The 17,022-nt window shown below is 42.0% G+C and overlaps 2 protein-coding genes across 4 annotated transcripts in view; one reads left to right on the forward strand and one right to left on the reverse strand.

Annotated features, from left to right (window-relative positions):
- LOC141766518 (nuclear factor 7, brain-like) overlaps positions 1–17,022 on the reverse strand; it is a 202,275-nt gene that overhangs the window by 151,416 nt on the left and 33,837 nt on the right. The gene's annotated exons all lie outside the window — the stretch shown is intronic.
- The window catches only part of immp2l (inner mitochondrial membrane peptidase subunit 2), a 147,668-nt gene that overhangs the window by 17,105 nt on the left and 113,541 nt on the right, over positions 1–17,022 (forward strand). For all 3 annotated transcript variants that reach the window (XM_074633432.1, XM_074633433.1, XM_074633434.1), the window contains exon 3: positions 8,572–8,675. In XM_074633432.1, coding sequence (XP_074489533.1) covers positions 8,572–8,675 — 104 coding nt within the window. The remainder of the gene's footprint in view (positions 1–8,571; positions 8,676–17,022) is intronic.

The following is a 17,022-nucleotide window of genomic DNA, read 5'->3' on the forward strand; positions in this document are numbered from 1 at the left end:
GAGGTTGGTATTTTAGTTTTTTTATTAAAATTAGGGCTGTCAAAGTTAAAGGGACTATTTGTAAGATTCAGAAATGCTGCTTAACAGCGACACCTGTGGCCGTGAAATCAACGAAAGTCAGCGTCGGGCTCGCGCTTGCTCGCTCTACATAGACATGAACGAGTATCGCTCAAAACAGTGAGGCGACACACGTCAGCTAAAACCACAATATCACTCTATATTTCAGCTGCTTGGCAGTAATGTTAGCTGACCAGACGAAGGTCTCTCCATGAATCCATGCTGATCCTAGTGTTGGCTTTTCCTGCCTCAACGCAGGCTTCAGCAGCGGGGCTCCTCAACGAGTTACGTTATCGCCTCCCGACCGCAGCCGGCAGCCGAAGACACCGGCACCCGGTCGGTAACGAGACGATAACGTAACTCGTTGCGGAGCCCCGTCACTTCACAAGACACGGAAAACCTCTGTTGGTCTGGAGGAGCTGCAGCATTTATTTCTGCACAAACGTCCACTCTACATTCACTAGATATTCTCAGAGCTAAACTAACTCTTCTGCAGTGTGGAGTGAGTGCGCGTTCACGTCTAGAGGTTGAGCGAGACAGCGAGGACGCGCGCGCATTCTGAGTGAAGGAGAGCAGGCAGCGGAGACGAGGCTCCGGCCACACGCGAGCGCGCATATGCGAACGCGCATGTGTGCCGAACCGCTACATTTATACGCTTAAAAAGTTACAAACAGTCCCTTTAATGTGATAACCACAAATTTGTTTTTACGCCACTAATTTCTTTAATGCAACTTGTGATCTTTAGGTTGTAGCGGACTCAGTTTTAAAGCTAGAGTGAAGTTACTGGTATCATATGAACTAGAAAAACAAAAAAATCCATTGGTACCAACCATGTCATACTAGCTTGTCGGGAAGGAGACTAAATAATCAATAATAATTGTTATGGCTGTCAAAGTTAACCCGATAATAATCCGTTAGCGCAAATTTGTTTTAACACCACTAATTTCTTCAATGCAGTAACGTAATCGATGTTTCGGAGGTTGTAGTGGGCTCAGTTTTAAAGCTAGAGTGAAGATACTGGTATCTCATGAAACTAAAAAACCTAAGGAATCTATCGGTACCAACCATGTCATACTAGCTTGTCAGGAAAGAGGCTAAATAACGCTCCAAACGCACGTTAAATTTATGTGAGGAAAAACTGGTCTGGCCGTTTTCTAAATTTTGTTTAATCTGTGTTACGATATGAGGTGGTCCTTGGAGATGTTTCTTCTATGTAAGGGGTCCCTGGCCCCAGAGAGTTAGAGAACTTCTGCAGGACTGTGAAGGTGCTAGAACATACAGTATACTGTATAGCTTCAGAGAGGTGCAGCATGTGGCCAGGAGGGGTAGTCAGGTCTTCACTGCCGATAGCAGCTGAGATACTGGGCTTTGGTGCTGATGAGACAACTGAATATGCATACCAGAATCGGGATCAGTTTCCCGGCAACCAGCTGACTGGTCCGGCACACACTGTGACCCTTGTAAAATGGGCAATTATCGTTTTCACATTTCAGTTTTTTGCACTAATGCATGATATAACATGTTAATGAGTGAACCTTTGAGGTGTTGATAGGTGGATCTTGTTACCTTTGGACGGACTTTAAATCACAACCCAGTGACATTATTCTGCAGCTGAAATCAGACCAGTTGGTTGTTTAGAGACGTTTTAGCAGCAGGTTCATCACCGAGCAGCAAGAGACCGAAAACACAGAAACATACACAGCAAGACAGAGAAATGTGTCTCTGTGTGTTTTTTCCCTTCATCCTTTTTGCAGTGCTTGGGTTGTTGTCATGGAAACAGTGTTTTCTGAGCTCCCCGAGTAACGGATGGTTATGAATATGTACTGTTCCGAGTTCCTAATTTATGTCAGAAAAACAGACGAGCATACCTGATCAAGCGTATGATGATCTCAGCTGAGTTTCATACATGTAAAGAAAAAGCTTATGAACTCCTGATCTGATAGAAGAGCTGTGTATATTATGAGTGTATTTATTTAACCCTCTGAGACCCACAATAGACCCGTTTTAGTCTTTTTTAGGAGGGTACAGGAGGTCTTTAGGAGGAGATAGCAGGTCAACAGTAGACGTCACATAGAAGTTGTGATGGAATTTTCCATCAATTCCTCTCTTATTGGTAGAAAGGTCAGAGTGTTTGTCAGAGTGTCCCTCTGTTGACATTCTTGGGTTGGAGTCCTGTCTAGAGGAGCCACCGTTATCTGTACAGCTGTGCCTGTAGTGGAGACCGTAGAGCCAGTCGCTAGGGCAACCAGGGTCAGAGATGCCAGAGGAACGAAGTAAGTCATAACATGATAAGGGTAAGACACTGAGCACCGGGGAGGAAGGGCAGAGTTGTGAGGCCTTCACGCAGAGAGCATCTATTGTGGAGACCTGACAATTCTCCTTGATCAAGCTTCAATAAACCTTCTTTTGTAAGACATCATCAGCTCCGGACCTCTTCCTTCCAAAGATAACTTGTATATCAATTATTCCATCACAGAAGTGGTGTACATCATTTGAAAGCTGGGAACATGAAGATTAATTTGAGATGCAGCTTAGCACTGTGTGTCAAGACGTTCTAGTCATTTATCAGAAATAAACATGAATGAATTAAAATTAACTGTAAAAGTCTGTAAGGGTTTAGAGCATTGTGATAGAAGTATATGATGCTCATCCCCATGCTCTATTATGTCTCATAAGGTTTTGGGGTTGATACCATTTGTTACACAGATTTGGTGCTAAATTTAAAAAATTTTTACCTCTTGAGAATTGATAAAAATGATCAATAATCCCTCCAAAATACCACATTAAGACATCAAGCCCTTGAGGAACACCATAGAAAAAGCCATGCTGTGATTTTGGATCAAACACTTTTGACATTTGGAGATTTCTGCAAGAAATGCATTTTTCAGTGATTGGATGGTGAGCATTTGTGTTGTGTAAACTGCTCAGAAAAACCCCCTTACTGTCGATCTAGCTAGGAAAGCCATCCATCCTCTGAATGCTCTAGGTCTCTAGTTTGTGGCTGTAAAGTTTCATGAGGCTGTGATTATCCTAGAGGTCACCACAGGTCATTTTATGGCTACTATGGGGACTCACATCATCGCACATGAATACAGTTGGGCTCATTGGATCCACAAGAGTCTCAGCTTTACAGTGATACCCAATTTAAGTAATTCAAGAATGTTAAGTAACCCCAGTATGCAGAAATATTCAGATACACCATTTTAGAATAGATGGAAATAACACATTTATACTGCATTCAAAAAACTGCATGTGATTATCATAAAGTGGGCATGTCTGTAAAGGGGAGTCTCGTGGGTACCCATAGAACCCATTTTCATTCACATATCTGGAAGTCAGAGGTCAAGGGACCGTTTTGAAGATGATCTGTGTTTCTTTTTGTGGCTGCACTGTTACACCAAATAGACTATTTTGAATCATTGAATCATTTCCCAGAGTTATATTTTGGTTCTTGATTTAAAATCCAGTCCTGTGGGTTTGAGCAATGATCGGCTCTGCAGCATGCATTTTTAATGATGAACCCACAGGTGGGTCACGCAGGGTTAATTTTCACTATTACAGAGGTCGGAACACTGCAATAAGTTGTTTATTTTATACTATATCGTGAAAGTTTCTCAAACTCCTGCATCATCCCTGTAAAAAATAAATTAACAATCAGACAATCTGCAGCTGCCAAAGTGTCACACTTTTACATTTTCCTATAAATTCAGACTCACCGCAGCAGCAGGAGTTTCAGAAACAATCCAGCATGTAATAATGTGGAGAAATATGACTGCGAGGGGAAGCGGATGAAGTATCCGACTAACTGGCACTCACAGGGATATTTATTTTGGGGCCGACAGGTAAGAGATATTCTGTCAATTACCCCGGCAGGCGTGAAATGGCCTGCGCACATCCTGTTTTAATGAAACAGTCGTTGGGACGCTCGCCGGTGTGAGCGGGCTTCGTCACGCGTGGATCCTCCGTCGTGAAGTGGCTCAAACCAAATCCAAGTTGTAGGAGTAATGATTTTGTCATTGTTGAGGAGGGGAGGAAGTGGGGGGGCCGCATAGACAAGCGTGTGATTGAGCTGTCATGGAGGACATGGTTGTTTGGAGCAACAGTGGACATTTATATTAAGTATTTTGATGACTAAAGGAGGGAAATGAACAACCAATCCCAAACTGGTTTTGTACTAAAACAAGTTTTTGCAAATTTTAGCAGAGTTTGCTTACTCAACAAATAATTTAATTTTTTAATATAATACTGGACAGTAGAGTACTGGCCATGTCATACTAGCTTGTCATGAAGGAGGTTAAATAAAAACGTACGCTAAATTTTGGCGAGGAAAAACTGTCATGGCCATTTTCAAAGAGGTCCCTTGACCTCTGACCTCCAGATATATGAATGAAAATGGGTTCTATGGGTACCCACGAGTCTCCCCTTTACAGACATCCGCTGCAGACCATTTTACACAACATACTATAATTCTGTTCATTTCTTAGCTTCATTTCTTATCCTCCAAGCCAATAGTTCAGGGAAGCTCCAACACCTGAGGTTTGAGAGTTGGTGACCAAGAAATCAGTGCTTTTGAGGAGCTGTGATGAATAATTACACTGAACTGACTGAAATGGCGAAGAGCCCTCGAATACCAACAGGGAGAGAACATCCGCCGTCACTAGATGATTACAGAACTTTGATTACAAATCATCCACTCATGGATTACCTACTACGAGCAAGTTTCAAGGCTCTGCCGGTTGATTTTCATATTGAAATGAGCTGAAACAAGCGGCGGCCTGGAAGGATATTAATCTAAAACCGGATTATATGCTTTGTAAAATGATCATATATATACCGTATGCTAGGGCTGGGCAGTATATCGATATTAGATGGATATCGTGATATGAGACGAGATAACGTCGTAGACTTTGGATATCATAATATGGCATAAGTGTTGTCTTTTCCTGGTTTTAAAGACTAGCTGTTCTATTATTTGCCTTTACACACTTAGTCATTAGATCCACATTACTGATGATTATTTATCAACAATCTCATTGTCTAAATATTTTTCTGAAAGTACCAATAGTCGACCCTGCAATATCGTCGCAACATAGATATCAAGGTATTTAGTCAAGAATATTGTGATATTTGATTTTCTCCGTATCGCCCAGCCCTACCATATTTACTTTGTAGTTAATGGGCTTAAATAGGAAAATCACTACTATGTCTTCCTTTTAAAAGCAAAAAATTAACTAAAAATATTAAGGCTGTCATGATTGTCCATAGTTAATCGCGACCTTAAAGGGAGATTTGTCAAGTATTTAATACTCGTATCAACATGGGAGTGGACAAATATGCTGCTTTATGTAAATGTATGTATATATTTATTATTGGAAATCAATTAACAACACAAAACAATGACAAATATTGTCCAGAAACCCTCACAGGTACTGCATTTAGCATAGAAAATATGCTCAAATCATAACATGGCAAACTGCAGCGCAACAGGCAACAACAGCTGTCAGTGTGTCAGTATGCTGACTTGACTATGACTTGCCCCAAACTGCATGTGATTATCATAAAGTGGGCAGGTCTGTAAAGGGGAGACTCGTGGGTACCCATAGAACCCATTTTCATTCACATATCTGGAGGTCAGAGGTCAAGGGACCCCTTTGAAAATGGTCATGACAGTTTTTCCACGCCAAAATTTAGCATAATATTTTATTTAGCCTCTTTCACGACAAGCTAGTATGACATAGTTGGTACCAATAGATTCATTAGGTTTTCTAGTTTCCTATGATACCAGTATCTTCACTCTAGCTTTAAAACTGAGCCGCTACAACCTAAAAATTACAAGTTGTGTTAATGCGTTAAATAATTTAGTGGCGTTAAAACAAATTTGCGTTAAGACGTTATTATCGCGTTAACTTTGACACTTTTGACCCTAAAAAATATGAAAGCTATTTTCACCATGATGATAAAGGTGGCATTGCCCAGTGAAGCACTGATATACCACCATGTTAAATCATTCAGAGCAGTTGGTTTGCACCTGTGTTTCTATTTCACATGGTTGCATGGAGTTTAATTCTAAAACTCTGTGTCTGTTTTGGGGAGAAAATGTCCCTGAAGTGTGCAGCATTTCAACATCCATAAATCAGCACATAAATTTAGCTACAATAACCATAAGGGACCTCGTTAAAGCGGTGCGATAATTCATGGTAAAAATGAGGAGTTAGATTGGAGGAGATGCTTCACAAACCAACAGGAGAGACTGACAGTGACTGATGTTCAGAGGCTCAGAAGAACTGATGAGCAGGAGAAATGTCTGGTGTTAAAATGGATGGAATTAAATGTTGCATAAATATTATAAAGTTTCGTACATTACAGAGTTAAAACTTTATTTATTCTTTCATGTTCCATTAACAGAATTTCATTATCTCTAAAATCCATACTACAAACATTAACATTCAGGCTGACAAGCTCTCTATAAAACTTTCAGTCGTAGCTCCATTAATGCATTTTAATAATATTATTAATGAGTGGATTTGTGTATTTTTTTGAAAATTATGTTTGGCATATAAATGTGTTTAATTAAAAGTTGATTAAATTAAATGAATGTGAGGACTAAAGACGCTAATTTTCATAAATCAAGGTGCACAGGGCCCCAACATGCACATTCAAGTGCAGGAAAAAAAAAAGTGGGTAAGATTCAAAATGGGGACCGTGAACATCTGTATGGAATGTCAACGCCTCAATCCAACAGTTGTTTAGATATTTCAATTCAGACCAAAGCGATGGAACAACAGACTGATATCTATGTAACCAGAGAAGCCACCTGACGGTGAAAGGTGAAGCATTGTTTAGCTTTAGCAGCTATACGGCTAGCTGGTTAGCTTTAAGCTTCTCCACCACCGACCCTTTTAGGGTCCACTCATGTCAGTACTTCTAACCGTGTAACTGTGGATCGAACTTCAATAGAATTGCCACGACCTGTTGATTTTCCCGTGGAGGCGAAGTAAATCTGAACTGGTAATTGGCGTCATTGACCAATTGCAAACCATCTTGACAGAGCTCATCTTTGAGGGATCAGGGAGCTGGTCTCATTTTTTTGGTTCGGTTAATAATTGAACAATAAATTTTTTTTATTAAAGGGACTATTTGTAACTTTCAGAAATGCTTGTTAACAGCGACACCTGTGGCCGTGAAATCAACGAAAGTCAGCGTCGAGCTCGCGCTTGCTCGCTCTCAATAGACATGGACGAGCATCGCTCAAAACAGTGAGGCGACACATGTCAGCTAAAACCACAATATCACTCTATATTTCAGCTGCTTGGCAGTAATGTTAGCTGACCAGACAAAAGTCTCTCCATGAATCACTGCTGATCCTAGTGTTGGCTTTTCCTGCCTCAGCGCAGGCTCAGGCAGCGGGGCTACTCAACGAGTTACGTTATCGCCTCCCGACCGCAGCCGGCAGCCGCAGGGAGACACCGGCACCCGGTCGGTAACAAGACGACAACGTAACACGTGGAGGAGCCCCGACACTTTACAAGACACGGGAAACCTCTGTTGGTCTGGAGGAGCTGCAGCATTTATTTCTGCACAAACGTCCCCTGTACATTCACTAGATATTCTCAGAGCTAAACTAACTCTTCTGCAGTGTGGAGTGAGCACGCGTTCACGTCTAGAGGTGGAGCGAGTACGCGAGAACGCGCGCTCTGTCTGAGTGAAGGAGACGAGACAGCGGCCACACGCGAGCGCGCATATGCGAACGCGCATGTGTGGCGACCCGCTACATTTATACGCTTAAAAGGTTACAGACAGTCCCTTTAAAACACATTTATATATGTAGAAACGTACATATGGTACCTTTTTAACCTTTATTTAACCAGATTAAATCCATTGAGATGTATGTATATATACACATCATGTTGTATCAACAGTTGATTAGGTACTCGTCTGCTTCCTCCTTTTTAATAATATCAAAACACCTGGTTAACTGCTGCTCCTTCTTGTTTGATTGTTAGCTAACAGACATGACGTTTAGCACCTCTATTGTTCAGGTTTGTGACGATACAGAGCTGACACAGACCAGCATACAGATGATAAACCCTTTTTATTTACTCTCAGAAGAGCAACGTTGTCTCTCGTCTGTCGTTCATCACCATCCAGTTCATCCCTTTGGTTTCTTGGTGTGTAGTGAATATTACAGCCTCACAGGGGCGCTACTGTGGCTACAGACTTCAGGTTTCTGTTTTTGTAGTGGTGCTTTCCATTTATGTACGTGTCCGGACAAACAGACCTACTGAAACATGTGTTTGTGTTGTTGACCTTTTGACCGAACTATATTTAGAGTGTTTAGTTCTGCTCTATTACTCGTTCCAGTGACTCACCGCTGCTCACCACCTCATGTGTCTGACTTACTGTATGTGTTGATGTAGTGGGTGAGAGTGGGATGACTCCTGTACGCAGTGAAGGAGCGTATTATGAGTATTGTTTTTTTATAATCTGTATTTCTATTTCTGTGTGTGTGAGCAGCCTTTCCTGAACCCAGGCGGAGGGTCTGATTGTGACGTCGTCCTGTTGAACCGTTGGAGCGTGAGGAAGTATGAGGTCCAGCGAGGCGACATCGTCTCCGTCATGTGAGTGACCTGTTGACAAAAACAGTTTCTTTACAAAACACACAACGCAGCATGAAATCAAGTTAAAAAGAAAAGGACTTACATGGAAAATCTACCATGATACACTCAGGTGTATCTTTCATACATGCGACTGCACAAAATACACGGATGATTAAAATCAGCTGAAGTGTTTTGAAAAGTTGAGCAGCAATAACATTTTTTATATCTTTATTTTGCTCTTTGGAAACGACAGCTGCTTTTGAAAGCTCACTTCTCTGGGAACAATAGGACCGGTCTTTATCTGGCCTTTCATGGCTGCAGGGAGATCACAGAAATTCATATAATTGATATAATTTCTCTGTCAAACTGTCAAAGCCAAGCAGTCGGTCTGGCAGCAACATTTCAGTTCTTTGACACAAGCTCATATCTAGCCAGAAACACATATTTTGAAGGGAAGGTAAGTTCTTATACATCCATATTATACACTTGTGGTGTTTTGACTTTTTTGACGGCATCTTGCTTTTGTCGATCAAACTTTTGGATGCTTAATGACGCTGTGGCAAATGAGCTAGTTGATCTGTTTCAACTCTCAGCCGATCAGAAGCTTGTGAAATATTTAGAAATATAGTTATGTTGTGCTCCTCAGATGGTCCCATTTCCCACGTCGGGAAGTCGTTCTTTGGTGTGTTCATGAGCTTTAAGTCGTAATGTGGAAACAACATATATGATACAAAGAAGATGTGTTGTATTTTATTGCTTAAACAACACGCTAGCTGTTTTTGAATCCAACTTCAGGGGGTGTTCACATGAAATTTCCCAGTCGGGAACTCATTCTTTCAATTGTTCCGACACCACATGAATGCAGCACAATTGCCCTATCACAATGTTAATGATAGTGAAACATAATGCGTGTACAAACAAACAAGCAGACAGACCAACCAACCAAGCCAACAACATAACCTCCTTAGTGGAGGCAGCTAGCTGTATGTTGACCTGATGTCAGCAGGTGTGTTTTCTTGTTGAAATGTGATTGTGACGGGTTTCAGCAGGCAGCTGCTGTCCGTTCTTCCCGGTACTGCGTACCGGCGCTGAAGCTTTTAGTGGTACCGGATCGTACCGGCCTACTTTCACCCCTGACTTTGACCCTAATACACAGACTTCTGTCATTGACGGGAGGCACATGTTGTAGCGGCAAAAACGTTATTGTAGATTAGAGTGGAGAAAAAGTTGATTTTGTATAGTTATGTAATTCTATTCTCTGATCCGAGCAGGACTTGAGTAAAACACCTCAAACATGAGATGACGAGGTACCAGGTTGGAAAAAGAACAGCTGCTCTGTAGGATTATGTGCTGCTCTTACTCGTGTAAACACGTTTTATCTGCAACTGCTGTTACACATCCTGCAAAAACCCGCCTGTGTGGCTACGAGCACGTCTGAGCCTTCAGGATAAAGCACAGGTGTGCTGTGGGACTCAACAGTTCAGTTGTTTTTTTGTCATTACAAAAGCACCTGCACTGCTCCGACTGTGACACAGCGCTGATACGTTCCTGTGGAAGTGAGCTGATGTCACAAAAGCGACACCAGCTGTGAACTGAACATAATGGGAATAACAGTGCGATGCAGGCAGGTGGAATGTGGTCCAGTCAAACGGTGCAGAACAACATCACGGGCTCGGTGCATGACGAGCCGTCACCGCTCATTAGGCAAACCTCGCCGGAGATTTACTGCAAATTTCTCCGTCTGAACGCGGACCTGAGGCCTCTCAGAAGTCCGTCCTCTGTCTCAGACGTCGGCTGTTCCATTAACGTGCCGCTTCTGTGAAAGTTCAACAGCGCCGGATTCACTTGAGAAGTGGGCGTGGGGGGGCATATAAGTGAATGCACAGTAAAATGCAGCTGGTCACAAGACATGTAACAGACACCTCACTACTGGTCAAAACTATAAACCAGCACAAAAATGACAATTGCCAACATAAACCAGCATGTTCTGAACAGACACATTACAAAAGCATCCAGTGAGCATCCAGGGGTTCAGCTCAGCTGGTCAGCGCTCAAAGCGAGTGGAGGAAGGGATAATGTACAGCTAGCAGGTCATTGTTGTGAAAGAAACCCCGACAGGGCGATGCTGCACTTCGCGTCGGGGTCTCTCATCGCCCTGAAGGGGTTTATTTAACAACAATGACCCGCTAGCTGTACATTATCCAGCTTATTACACGGCTACTTACCTAATAAAAATCAATAATTTGACACAAAAACGGTCCTCCAGAGTCCGACATCAGAACTACGCCCATAGCAACCATCTGCTATACATAGCAACGGTCTGTCATACATAGCAACGGTCTGCTTTACATAGCAACAGTCTGCTATAAAGAAATAACAGACCGCAGAACACCGTGATTGACCAATCAGAAACGAGTATTCAACACAGCCTTGTAATAAAATAGGTTAAATCTTGGAACTGTGGTCTCCATTCATTCTCTACACAGTGCAGCCTAACACTAGGCTAAAACAGACAGCACAGACCTACACAAGGCTACTATTTTGTTAAAATTCAGTGTTAAGATGTGGAGGATGTTGAGGATGTGCTTCTAGCTGCTCTCAGCAGCAGGATCAGTCCCTTGTAGAGTGCCGCATCACTCAGTCCTGAAAATTGTGCTACTATAATGCATAAAGTTGGCCGGTTGGATTTTTGCGGGACGGGCTTTCATAACGGGTCGGGAGACTGTGAGCATTTAAAATCCCTTTTTGCACATGACTACAGCACACACAAGTAAAAAACACTTCCAGTGTGGACATGCACGGGGTGGATGGGAATGATTGAAACATCTTTTTACTGTGTCGCAGTATATAGGGGCATTTGCGGGGATACAGTGATTCGCGACTTAAAAAAGTGTGACAGGGCCGTAAAGTACTCCCAGTACTTCCGGCGCCCATGCTGGAGACGCCGCAGACCCTTCGCCTGCAAAGACCAGCGAAAGTGAGATTTCACAAGTGGAATTTGACAGATTTGACTGCAGCTCCGAGCTGTTTGATAGCGCGCGGGCGATGCTGTCGTTTTTTTGTTTTTTTCATTTGAGGTGTTTGCTGTGCAGCCTGTGGAGTACACAGGCTGGTGACAGGAGGACAAACCCTCCTCCATAATTACCCCTCGATGGCAGTCTCTCTTTGTTAGTGACAGTTTGTTTTGTTTGCTGGGAACAGAGATGTTTCTGAGCGTCTATTCCTGGCAGCGCAGAGAGCAGGAGACCAGCCCTGAACAGTAATTTAACCTAAACTGAGCTGCTCTTGTGTTGTGGCTGAATTGAAGAGTCGTCGTCCTTCCTCTGGCGGAGGGTAATGATCCAGCTGTGCAGCATCACACAGCTGGACTGGCACTAAGAAATATAGAGCTCAAATAGGGAAATGGAGACACTGGTTCTGTAAAGTTCATCTGAGCGCAGAAACACTCTGACATTTAAATTCAGCCCGCCGTCCTTGTGGCATTTCCCCCCCGTCCCCATCCTTGTCTGTTTGTCTTCTGATCTCAACGCCACCTGTTTACCTGGCAGCCCTTTGAAGGAGTAGATGTTTCCTTAAAGCAACAGATAGCCGAGTCCTCCGCACGTGGACCAGATCTGTATCGACTCTCCTCCTCGCTGGGGGTTTAGTTAAAATCCCCCATAAAGCCGCATCTATCATCTGCCAAGAATATCGCCTCAGATTTAAATTTCAAATGTGATACGACTTCACTGCAGGGGAAGGTAGGGGACTGACTCCTGCTTATAATTGGGACTCATTTTAAAGGAAAATTGTTCAAGGGAATACGCCGGTCCGTAGAGTAATATCTTATTTACAGAACGCCTCTCGTTTTCAGTGCGTGCCGGCTAAGGAGAATGATTGTGAGCGGGTGCACAGAGAGCTGAGCACTACCATGGGTGTTTGTCATGCTCTCAACACACACCATTACAAACCTGATTGATTTTATGTTCGGCTGTGAACAGAACCATTTGCCTCAGAACTGAGTTCTGCAAAACATCATTTTCTCCAGGACGGGGAGGAAATGTTTCCCGTCGCTTATGAATCTGCGGCAGGAGAGATGAATAGAGTCCCGGCTCCTGGCTCGCCTCGTTTTTGTTTATGTTAAAAGGGTTTGATGACAGCCATCTCGGATCAGCAGGGGACGGTGTGGTGGTGAAGTTCCACAGTCTATGAATATTCACTGAAAACTCAGCAGCCGTTGAAACCTTCAAAAGCGCCGAGCTACATTCCTCTGCGGCGGCGGCGGTGGCGGCGTCCTGTCGCTTTTTGCTTTGAGTCGAGGATGTCAGTGACAGCATACGAGTGTCTGCAGCTCCGAGCTGCTGTTTGCTGTTTCTTGGTAGCATAAACTCTGTAAAAGAAAATCCACTCAGTAACTATAATTAGGGATGCACCGATTGCAAAATTCTGGGCCGATACCGATGTTTAAAATACAAAATTTCGCCAATGATAGCCAATGTTTTGTTGTTGTTTATTCTGTTATTTATTCCCCGTTTGGTGCCAGGGACACAAAGACATCTTCATTATAAAATAATATCTGACCTGTCTTCACTCTTTAAGTCATTCAGCCCTTCATTCATATCTTGAATGAGCGCCAATTAAATCAAACAAATACAGCATTTGAAACAATCTTTAAAGTAACCTTCTTTCACATGATAAATAACTGCTTCAAAAGCTCCTTTAGCCTTTAATCACCTACCTACTCAATGAGAGGAATCTATTTTTCAGTACTTCCATAGCCATACAAAAAACATTTTATGAAACATAAAATAAATGTAATTAAATCAGCAGCTAACAACACAACATTTAGCCGGCACAAAATGCCACGCAACACAATACATAAAGATGCTGAAATCATAACATGGCAAACAACAGCTGTCAGTGTGTCAGTGTGCTGACTTGACTATGACTTGCCCCAAACTGCATGTGATTATCATAAAGTGGGCGTGTCTGTAAAGGGGAGACTCGTTAGTACCCATAGAACCCATTTTCATTCACATATCTGGAGGTCAGAGGTCAAGGGACCCCTTTTAAAATGGCCATGCTTTGGAAGGTTATTTAACCTCCTTCATGACAAGCTAGTATGACATGGTTGGTACCAATGATTCTTTAGGTTTTCTAGTCTCATATGATACCAGTATCTTCACTCTATTTTTAAAACCGAGTCTGTAGCAACGGAGTCAATAACGTAGCTAAATATGCTAGTGTAGGTTATCTGAGGCTTCGTCCTCCCATCCCTCCATGGCAGAAGGCAGAGCTATGATCACATTATCCTGTTTGAGCTGTAATAGGTGGTGTTCACACATGTTTTACTACATTTTAATACAATCGCTCTAGGAGAGAGGATTAGCGTACCGTTACCATGCAAAACGCTGGTTCCGGTTCAGTGACGCGACGCGCTGGAAGTTGTGCCCATAATTCACGCAAGGCATCATGGGAGCTAGGAATAAGGTGGATAGATTCTTATAGATTTCCAAGTCTTAACCTTCAGCAGCTCTTTGAAGGAGTGAAGGCTGGTCAAAACGCAGAAATGTCCTCATTAAGACGGTTTAAAACTGAAATAGGTCACAAAGATAGCACCACACACACATGGACGAACAAACCGTGTCTTCCAGAGAGGAATCTGTTAAATCTGAATGTTCAGCTGGTGAACAGCAGTGATAAGGTCCTTCTACTCTCTCTGCTTTACTGTACTACACCTGATTATTTACTAGCTAATTAGCGATCGGCGAGGCCATCAATCTCACCTGCAAGAGGATGTGAATACTTCATTTCCTGCTCTGCTGAACAGGAAACTGACCAGATATAAATATATAAAACTGGCTGCCGAGCAGAGTGACGCCACAGCTCGCTCCACTCATCTCCTCGCTCACCGTCTTTTGTTGAAGGAGGCGGCCGCCGTCTGACAGCAGATTAAACCGAGTGAGGAAATATGACTAAATGTGTGATCGTACTGTATGAAGGTGTGTAACTGCTGGAGGAAGTCCACCTAATTTTGATCTTTTTACTTGATTTAAAGCCCCAAACTGATGAAAACATGACGTTATTGCTTTAATCAATATCGTCGAAATGTACTCTCCATTTTATCTCCTTTTACATGTCATTTCACTTTTATTTTAATGCATTTGTTTGCCTTAAATCATATTAAAATCTGACTTTAATGAAACATTAAGTTCCCATGTTTAGATCAATCAGTTAAAGCAGCAATGATCAATATTTTTATATTAACAATGGATCTCTTCACAGCCCCAACTTTACTCTTTGATCTGCTCTTGCGGCTCTCATTAGCGTTGTTTCCAGCTGTTTTCATCAAACAAGCTCTGATAAGCGACTGTTCACTACCTGCTCAGCGGCAGACAGACAGTTAGAGACGAGCTGGTGAACATAGAGGAGCATCTGGCAGCTAAAGAGACGGATATTTCCCTCAGGACCTGGTGGAGACCAAGGTAACACTTTATAATAACCATCAATTATAAATTGGAAATTTATAGTTAGTAAACTTAGTTAATAGTTTTTTTTAATGTTAACAAACAACGGAATGATAATTAATAATGTTTACTAATTATGTTATTTTAACAGTTTGTTGCACACATTATAACATTTTATATACTGTATACTGTATATACTGTAAGTATTGGGGCTGTCAATCGGTTAAAATATTTAATCGTGATTAATCACACATTTTTATCTGTTAAAAATGTACCTTAAAGGGAGATTTGTCAAGTATTTAATACTCTTATCAACATGGGAGTGGGCAAATATGCTGCTTTATGCAAATGTATGTATTTATTTATTATTGGAAATCAATTAACAACACAAAACAATGACGTATATTGTCCAGAAACCCTCACAGGTACTGCATTTAGCATAAAAAATATGCTCAAATCATAACATGGCAAACTGCAGCCCAACAGGCAACAACAGCTGTCAGTGTGTCAGTGTGCTGACTTGACTATGACTTGCCCCAAACTGCATGTGATTATCATAAAGTGGGCATGTCTGTAAAGGGTAGACTCGTGGGTACCCATAGAACACATTTTCATTCACATATCTGGAGGTCAGAGGTCAAGGGACCCCTTTGAAAATGGCCATGGCAGTTTTTCCTCACCAAAATGTTGAGCGTTATTTAGCCTCCTTTATAAAAAGCTAGTATGACATGGTTGGTACCAATGGATTCATTAGGTTTTCTTGTTTCATATGATACCAGTATCTTCACTTTAGCTAAACTTTAGCTAAAACTGAGCCGCTGCAACATAAAAATCACAGGTTGCATTAATGCGTTAAAGAAATGAGTGGTGTTCAAACGAATTTGCGTTAACGCGTTGTTAACTTTGACAGCCTTAGTACTTAAGTAACTCCACCCGCGTAGTTATTTTAACCCAAACCACAATCTTTTCTTTAACCAAATAGTGTTATTGCCTAAAGACCGCAGGCGCTCTGATCGCTGGTGTTGCTGGACATTCGTAGGAAAATGCATGAAAAATAAAATTACTTTTCTTAAAAACATCATGCGAACCGAAGTATTCAAAACCTTAAAAGTCATCTCAAAGTCACGCAGTATGTGAGCGTTCACCACATTCTTCAACAGAAAGCGAACAAAAATGTAATTTGTTATTTTAACTACATCATACACTCAAAAGAAACAGAAACAAATTTTAACTCCATTACCCAACATGCACTGTCTGTCCTCTCAAACATACACAAACACAGGGCTCATATATTTTATTCCTTAAGCTTCCTCTCTTGTTATTTCTGCGTTGTTGTTTCTTCATTCTCGTCATTTGCATCTCTGTTTGGCGTCTCGTTCAGGTTGAGATGTTTTTAGAAACCCCACAGGCTTTTTTATGTCTCCTCACCTGAACAGTTTGTGCTTCATTTCCTTTCTTTTTTTTTGTCCCCCCCACCCCCCAGTGTGTTTTAGCATTTGTGAAAAATCAACTCAACAAAACAACAACAAAAAAAACTAAACAGGAGGTTTTGGCGTCTGTCCTGATCTCTGGAGACGTTGGAGAAGGAGGCATGTAGTTAAATGGGAGAAAAATAACAAGAACAAAGGCAGTCTTTGTAGTGCACTGAAATGACACTACTTATTAAAATTAACTGTTTCACGGATGAAAACATGCTCACTGGATGCTTCTCATATGGCAAGATTCTCAGCTCCTGATTTATTCTGAGCCTTAAAGCTGTCTGAGTTTTGGGTGCTGGAGATTACAGAGGTGAGAGTGACACCTACTTTCTCTAATAACCATGTAATCACATTACATTCAAGTTTAAATGTTCCTCATTTTGCTCGTGAATCTCTCAAGAAGCCAGTGTGACTCTGCTGTGTGAACCACGACAAGTCCACACA

This window comes from Sebastes fasciatus, chromosome 4 (genome assembly GCF_043250625.1).
Source record: "Sebastes fasciatus isolate fSebFas1 chromosome 4, fSebFas1.pri, whole genome shotgun sequence".
In the NCBI taxonomy this organism is placed as follows: Eukaryota; Metazoa; Chordata; class Actinopteri; order Perciformes; family Sebastidae; genus Sebastes; species Sebastes fasciatus.